The 8,285-nt window shown below is 37.0% G+C and overlaps 1 protein-coding gene across 4 annotated transcripts in view; it reads left to right on the plus strand.

The window, feature by feature from the left end:
• Window positions 1-8,285, plus strand: part of Map3k2 (mitogen-activated protein kinase kinase kinase 2) — a 93,439-nt gene that overhangs the window by 74,596 nt on the left and 10,558 nt on the right. For all 4 annotated transcript variants that reach the window (XM_063258828.1, XM_063258830.1, XM_063258832.1 and 1 more), the window contains exon 16: window positions 3,161-3,338. In XM_063258828.1, coding sequence (XP_063114898.1) covers window positions 3,161-3,338 — 178 coding nt within the window. The remainder of the gene's footprint in view (window positions 1-3,160; window positions 3,339-8,285) is intronic.

An 8,285-nucleotide genomic window follows, 5' to 3' on the forward strand; every position in this document is an offset into this window, starting at 1 on the left:
CTTTTTGAGAAATCTCCAGACTGACATGTACTAAACTTTTAATTGATTATGGTTCCTGGTTTTATTCCAACACTGTGAGATGAAGGGAGAGAAGGTGGCAATATATAGTTGGGTAGATTGTCCAGGTAGATGTTAAGGCTAGGAACATATGTGATTTCTTCTACTTCTGTTTATGTTTCTCAAGTCCCCTTAGTAACTTTTAACATGTACAGAACAAATTACAATACACACTTACACACAGAGAAAACTGAGCTTCTCACTTGGTCTTCAGCCCGTCCTGTGGACGAGCAGTGATGATTTCTCCCCACAGATAGCTGCCCTTGTCTGTGGTCTTCTGAGCATGCTTCCTTTCTTGCTTATAGTCAGTAAAATTCAGTTTGTTAAGCTAGCTACACCTGTAGTTAGGGCTATTAAGGCGACTGGGGCAGGAGGATCACTTAAGTCAACGAGATTGAGGCTCATGTGGACAACACAGTACGACCTTACCTCAAAACAAAACGGAAACTGGCTTATGATCCTTGCAATGGTTAAATAAGGATAGTAACTTTTTTTTAAAAGAGTGCTTCTTTTAAGTATTGAAAGGTAAGAAATATTTAAAAAGGAGAGGAGGCACTATTTTATCTATTTTAGAGGGTTACTGGTAATGTAGCACATTTAGGCTTAAAGTGTATACAAAATGGATACTATCGTCTTCCCTGGAGAGACTTTGGAGAACCATCCTTGATTAGGTAGATGGAAAGATTTTGGAAGATGAGAACCTCATGGTGGAGTTGGACCGTCTATATTTTCTCCAGTCTGTAGTATAGATTTCCTACTATTTGCCCTCCTTCATATGGAGTATTTAAAAATTTTAAAAATTGGGTAAGACTAAAAAATTTAAAATATGTTTAAGGTTGTACAAGACCTAAAATTTTAAGTACTGAAATAAAATGTGAAAGTTTGTAGCCAGGTGTGGTGGTGCATACTTGTAATCCCACCATTAGGGAGGCTGAGGCAGGAGAATTGATACATAGTGAGTGCAAGGCCAGCCTGGACTACATAGATTCTTATCTCAAAAATAAATGAACAAACAAAAATTAGATAATAAAATAGCTTTTTAAAAAATAAGTTGTTTATAGAAAAAGCTAAAGATGAGATGAAAAATAATTTGTTAAAGGCAGAACCTGGACATAGGACATATAGTCTTTTTTTTTTTTTTTTTTTTGTACCAGGGTTTGAACTCACAACCTCGTGCTTGCCAGGCAGGCACTAATGCCGCTGAGCTACATCCTTGGCGGACATACATTCTTTGAAAAATACTGGCTCGAGCTGGAAGTGGTGGCATATACCTATAATCCTTGCATCCCCGAAGTCCAAAATAGGGTTGCACGTTTGAGCTCAGTCTGGGCAATTCAGCAAGACACTGTCTTAAAATACAAACAGGTGATGGAGATGTAGCTTAGTGCAGAGGTGCTGAGTTCAGTCCCCAGTACTACCAACAAACAAACAGTAGTTTAAAATATAGTAGGGAAAGTAGAGAATAAAAAGCAAATGAGCCTAGAATATAAAATCTTGTTTTTAATACCACTTTCTACTAAAAGGAACCTGGGTTCCTTGGAGAAATGGCTCATTCTGGGACTTGAGCAGTGGATACCAAGATGATCCCAGGCACTCTTCTGCTAGCAAGTACAAAACAAGAACACAGTGGGTTTATAGCAAAAAGAAAAGTCTATGGAAGTTCCCAAGGCCAACCTTGTATAAACAGAGCAGCAAGTAAAGTAGTACTGGAATACAACCCAAAGTATAAAATATATACCCATATGCTCACAGTGATAAAAATTAATGATTTAATAAAGTGGAGGAAATGGGACAATTCAGAATAAGTGCCAGAGCATAATCCTCTACTCAGTATGCTCCTATAATGGCATGTGATGACAGTAGTACTTCACCTCTGATCTTCATCCCCTAGACTTCCTAATCCCAGTATAATGCATTAAAAAATGAGACAAATCCTAAATGAGAGACATTCTATAAAAATGTGGTCAGTGATTCCCAGAAATGCAAGGGCCATCAAAATAGAAGGAAAGCCTGAGAAACTGTCATACCTAGGAGAAGCCTAAAAGAGACTTGACTAAACGTAGTGTAGTGTGAAATCCTGAGACAGATATAAGATGTTAGGGGAAAAATTGAGGTACAGAAATAGAGACTTTAATAATATGGTGCTGTTTCAATAATTATGACAAATATACTGTGCTAACGTAAGATGTTTATAATAGGCAAGATAGTTTAGGGGATATAGGAACTCTGTCTTATTTTGCAACAGTTCTCTAACTCATATGCAATATAGTGACTTACTAATTTTCGTTTGTTTGTTTTTTTCCTTTTTATCGGTACCGGGGATCGAACTCACAACCGCCTGCTTGCAAGGCAGGTGCTTATGCCGCTGAGCTAAATCCCCAGCCTCTGACTTACTAATTTTCTATCAACTTGTTTTGAAGACCTATGTAGTTTCTATTGTTTTGTCTTATATTTATTGTTTTCTTTTAATCTCTGTAAAATAATAAACAATTCTATAACTCTAAAGCTGTCTAAAAAGTTCACAAAAGTAAATGAAATTTTAAAACTTAATGAAAAGCTTAAAACTTACTTAAAAGGCATTTAAAATATAGACATAAATTGAGAAGTAAATTTAATATAAATCAAAGTACAATGCAGGATAACTAATTCAGGGTAAGAAATGAGGGAAAAAGTACTAGAAGTTTTTGATTATGAAGTCTCTTGGGAATTTCCTGAGGAAAACATGACTTCTCAGGGAAATCATCTTTATTTAGTCAAGTGCTTTTTGCTTTATGACAAACAAGGTCCATGAGCGGCTTGTGCTTCCTTAGTGCTTCAACCTTTGTGCTTCGCCCTTTCCCCCTTCTCTTTACCTACACTCCCCATCCAGTTCTTTTCAGCAGAACAGCCTTCCTAGGTCCTTCATAAACATAGCGGGTTAAAAATTCGTAGTTCATGCAGCATATTCCTATTGAGCATCTACTGTGTGATGAGTGCATCCAGGTCCTGCTTGGAGAGATGAAAGGCAGCCTGGTTTGGCGGTAAATTCTTTGTCATTGTTCTTTTGTACTGTATTCTAGAATGACTGTAAAAAAGTGAAATGAGCTCCTTTTTTTACTTGTAGGTGCAAATATCCTACGAGACTCAACAGGCAATGTTAAACTAGGAGATTTTGGGGCCAGCAAACGTCTTCAGACCATCTGCCTCTCGGGAACAGGAATGAAGTCCGTCACAGGAACACCATACTGGATGAGCCCCGAAGTCATAAGTGGAGAAGGCTATGGCAGAAAAGCAGATATCTGGTAGGTTGTAATGTGAGATTTGCCTGGAAACAGACCTGCCCACCTTTTATGTATTTCTAACCAGGATTGAAATGATTGATTTAAGTTTTCTTTTGAACTTCTGAAATAGGGTGTATGAATGACAAGGCCCAACAGCATTTTAATTTTACCTTATTTTGGTTTATAATTGACTATTTTAAAGTCTTTGAACCTATCTTTTGAAAATCTCAGCTTTAGTTAGAAGTCTTATTTCCCCAAAAGTTTTAAAAATTCTTTGTTGGCAGTGTTCTTAGAGTTCAATTAATCTTTACTTAATAATTTTAAATTAGAACATAAGATGGCTTCCTACATCAAACCTAGAAAAAATTTTAAGAGTCACTCATTTTAAGCAGCTGAGGGCAAGCACATGGAAGGCTGAGGCAGGAGGATCACCAGGAGTACGAGGGCAGCCTGGGCTACATAAGTGAGTTAAAGGCCAATTGGCATTACATAGAGAGACTTTTGTCTCCAAAAAAAAAAAAAAAAAAAACCTAGAACAACACAAATACTTCAAGACAATTTCTTTTTGAAGGCAGTTTCTAATATGTGATTCTTTGTAAAATGAAGAGATTTTGAAGAGAAAATTTCAAGACAAAATAATAGGATAACAATGGTTAATGCTTTGCATATTGTTATTTTTAAATTACTTAGATTACCAGACATAGGCATTTAATTGTCCAAACAATATTAGCACAAACCTTTCTTTTTTTTTTTTTTTTGTTTTTTTTTTTGTCTTTTTCATTTTTTATCGGTACTGGGGACCGAACTCACGACCGCCTGCTTGCAAGGCAGGTGCTTATGCCACTGAGCTAAATCCCCAGCCCCACACAAACCTTCCTTTTCAGTGAACGAAGATAAATTAGTAGTATAACTATTTTAACTATCTTATGTGTGTGTATATAAATTTTTTTTTTTTTTTTGCTTTTCCCCTTTTCTCCATTTCCCCCATCTCATTTCCTTTTCCTTTTGAAGTTTCTTCCCATTTTACAATACCTGTTTTACATTTTGAATCCTATGTGCTCTTGCAGCTTCTCACACTAAGGAAACAATATGATTTTTTCAGGTGTGTGTGGTTTTGAGTAAGGTCTCTAGTTGCATCCATTTACCTATAAAAGTCTTCAGTTTATCCTTCTTTATGGCTAAGTAGTAGTATGTCATTGAATAAAAAGACTACATCTTTTTTATCCATTCCGTGGTTGATGAGCATTTGGGTTGTTTTTAAGATCTGGCTATCACAAATTATGCTACATAAACATGGGTGCACGTATATCACTGTGGTATGATGTTTTTAATTCTGGGGAGATATCCAGAAGGGGAATAGGTGGGTCAAATTGGACCTCCAGTCCTGGTTTTTTGAGGAATCTCCACACTGATTTCCACAGTGATTGTTCCAGTCTACACCCTCACCAACAGTGGAGATGGGTTCCTTTTTCCCTACAGCCCTTCCAACATTTATTATTAGTTGATTTCTTGATGATAGTTATTCTTTCTGACATGAGATGGAATCTCAGTGTTGTTTTAATTTGCATCTCTTGAATAACCAGTGATGCTGAACAGTTTTTCATGTATTTATTTGCAGTTTGTGTTTCTTCACCTGAGAAGTGTGTGTTCTTTTTGGGTTGTGTCTTTAAATTTGGAAGGTCTGATTTTTTAAAATTGTTTCTTGATAGTAATCTTTTGTCTGAGGGATGGCTGGCAAGCATTTTTTTCCCATTGTAGTTTGTCTCTTCACTCTGTTGGTGGTTTCTCTTGCTATACAAGAAAAAACTTTTTAACAAGATGAGATCCCAGTTGTACATTGTTTTTGGTAGTTGTGTGATTATGTTTTATTTATAAAATTTTTGCCTACACCACTGTCTTTGAATTTTACCTCTTCTGTCTTCCAGCAGATTTAATGTTTCTGTTTTAGTATTTAGATCTTTAATCCATTTTGACTTAATGCAGGGCGAAAAATATGGCCAAATTTAAATGTTTGTCATGTACAGAGCCAGTTTTTCCAGCACCATTTATTAAAGAGGCTGTCTTTCTTGCAGTGAAGGTGTTTGGTACCTTTGTCAAAGGCAAGGTGGCTTAGTATGTCTGGAGCTGTTTGTGCATTCCAATATGTTCCATTGATCTTTTGGTCTGTTTTTTTGCCAGTACCATGCTGTTTTTGTCAGAGTAGCTTTATAGTGTAGTTTCAAGTCAGGGATTGTGATGCCCCTCCCTTACCTTTGTTGCCCAGAATTGCTTTTGCTATTCTCAGTTTCTTTTGGTTCCAAATGAATTTTAGAATTGTTTTCTCTAATTCTGTGAGATAGGCTGTTTGAATTTTGATTAGAACTGTATTAAATCTGTATAACAGTTTTGGAAAAGTATGGCCATGTGTTAGTTACTTTTTACTCATCGCTGAGACAAAATACCTGAAGCCCAAAGTTGGGAAAGGAAAGGTTTATTTCTTACAATTTTTGGAGGTTTCAGTCCACACTCAGTTGGCTCCAAGGCAGGTGGGCATGGCTGGGCCCCACTTCATGGCGGCTGCAAAACAGCAGCCAGAACTAGCAAAGAGCAAGACACACCTTCTTCATGCCATTACATCACATCCTGGCTCCATCTCTATGTTGGTGGAGCACTGACATCATCAATCCAAGCACTAGACAATGAACCAATCACAAATACACAATGCAAACTCATGAGGCCTGGGGGACACAGACATAAACCATGACAGGCCATTTTCACTATATTGGTTCTTCATATCCAAGAGCAAAGGATACCTTTCCATTTTCTAGTGACCTCTTCAGTCTCCTTTTTCAGAGTACTCTTTTTCTGTGTAGACTTTTACATCCTTTGTTAGATTAATTCCTAGGTATTTCTTTTCTTTTTTTTTTGGATGCTACTGTGAAAAGTATTGTTTTCTTTTTTTTTTGGTCTTTTTTGTTTTTACCGGTACCAGGGATCGAACTCACGACTGCCTGCTTCCAAGGCAGGCGCTTATGCCGCTGAGCTAAATCCCCAGCCCGAAAAGTATTGTTTTCCTAATTGCGGTCTCAGTGAGTTTGTTATTCATGTACAGGAAGACCATTGATTTTTCTATATTGACTTTGTGTTCCGCTGTACTACTGAATTTGTTTATTAAATCTAGCAGTTTTTTAGTGGAGTTTTTGGGGTCTTCTAAGTAGAGTATCATATCATCTGCAAATAATGATAATTTAACTTTTTCGTTTCTATCATTATTCCTTTTATTTTTTTTTTCTTGTTTAATTACTCTGGCTAAAGTTTTCAGGACTCTGGTGAATAAGAGTAGAGACAGAGAACATGCTTATCTTGTTCTGATTTTAGAAGGAAAGATTACAGTTTTTGTCTAGTCCATGAATTTCTATTGGAGATCCCCAATCTCCCAAACAAGGGCAAGGTGAAGGCCCAAATGAATGATACAAGTGGTATGATCTTTAGGGCTCCAGGAGGACCAAAACCCTCTGCAGAGTTCTTAACTCTGGTGGCTGAGACAGATAATGTCTCTAGGCAGCTTGTATTTATTTAGTATTCAAACAAGAACAGGGTTGGAGTGGAAAACACCAGAAACCTGAGCAGGACCTTGGGAGGGGTTCAAAGACCCCTCCAGGCAACAGACAATGCTAATTAAGGAGAATTAGCCTAGGAGAAGTCTCTAGGTGTCCTTCTTTGTGGCCTGTCTTGCCCCCTGAGGCATCTCCTCATTCTCAGTCCAGCCATGCCACAGCCTGCATATGTATTCAACAGTTCCAGCAAATTTCTTTTTTTATTAAATGTTTCTTGTGTGCAGTTTCTTGTGTTGGATCTTGCTTCTTGATCCATTCTGTGTCTTTTGATGGGTGAATTGAGGCCATTAACATAGATAGTCATAACTGATATGTATTGACTTATTCTGGTCATGTTATTTTCCTGTTGTTGGCTACTCTCTTTTTTCCTCCCTCCCTCTGTTTGCCTTCCCCTGGTGGATTCCTTCTTTTGGGATTCATAAAGTTGTAGTACTTTTTATCTCTTTCTAGAATGTCCGTCACAATATTTTGGAGCGCTGATTTGGTGGTTATAAATTTTGTCAGATGTTCTTTGTCATGGAAGTAACTTATTTCCCCATCAGATTTTAAAGATAGTTTTGAAGGCTACATCAATCTGAGTTGAAGGTTGTTTTCCTTTAGAATTTGAAATATTTCACTCCAAGCGCTCCTTGATTTTGTGCTGTGATTCTGATAGGCTTTCTTGTACAGGTGATTTTTTTCTTTTCCCTTATAGCATTTAAACTTCTGTTCTTGTATTGAATTTTTGGAATCTTGACTATGATATGCCTGACTGTAGCTTCTTGGTTTTTTGCTTTGTTTTGTTTTTGATTGTAACTAACTGGAAGTGCTGTTTGCCTCACTTACCTGTATATCAGATTCTTTTTCTCTGCCAGGCAAGTTTTCTGCCATGACATCTGTAAACAGTGTTTCTGTTTTTTTTTTAAAATACCATTTGTGCTATCTGCTGCCTTTTTAATTTACCCTAATCAGTCTTAGGTTATTTTTTATCTCATCCAGTAACTACTGGAGTGATTTCTAATGATCCCTTGTTATTTTTAAGAAATCTTGCTTTTCGTGATCATTAACTTAACTCCAAGCCTGTCTTCTGTATCTGACATCCTGTCCTCACATTGGCTTAATCTGCTGCATATACTTTCAATGGAATTTTTATTCTCCTGGGTGTGTTTGAATCTGCTTTATGGATTCTATTTCTTTCCTATGCTGAGCATTCATGGATTCCATAATTTTCTTAAGCTTCTTTGTCTTTTATCTGTGTCTGCTGTAGAGTCACTAGTCATGGTTTTCATTGTGGACAAAATCTCTGTAGTTATCTGAGAAATTATTTCTGATTTTTTTCTAGAGCCTCATTCAATTGCTTTGTTGTTGCCATGTCAAAGAGGCCAGGTGGGAG

Source organism: Cavia porcellus, unplaced genomic scaffold (genome assembly GCF_034190915.1).
Source record: "Cavia porcellus strain 051 isolate PalLab524CR breed Dunkin Hartley unplaced genomic scaffold, mCavPor4.1 scaffold_12, whole genome shotgun sequence".
NCBI lineage: Eukaryota > Metazoa > Chordata > Mammalia > Rodentia > Caviidae > Cavia > Cavia porcellus.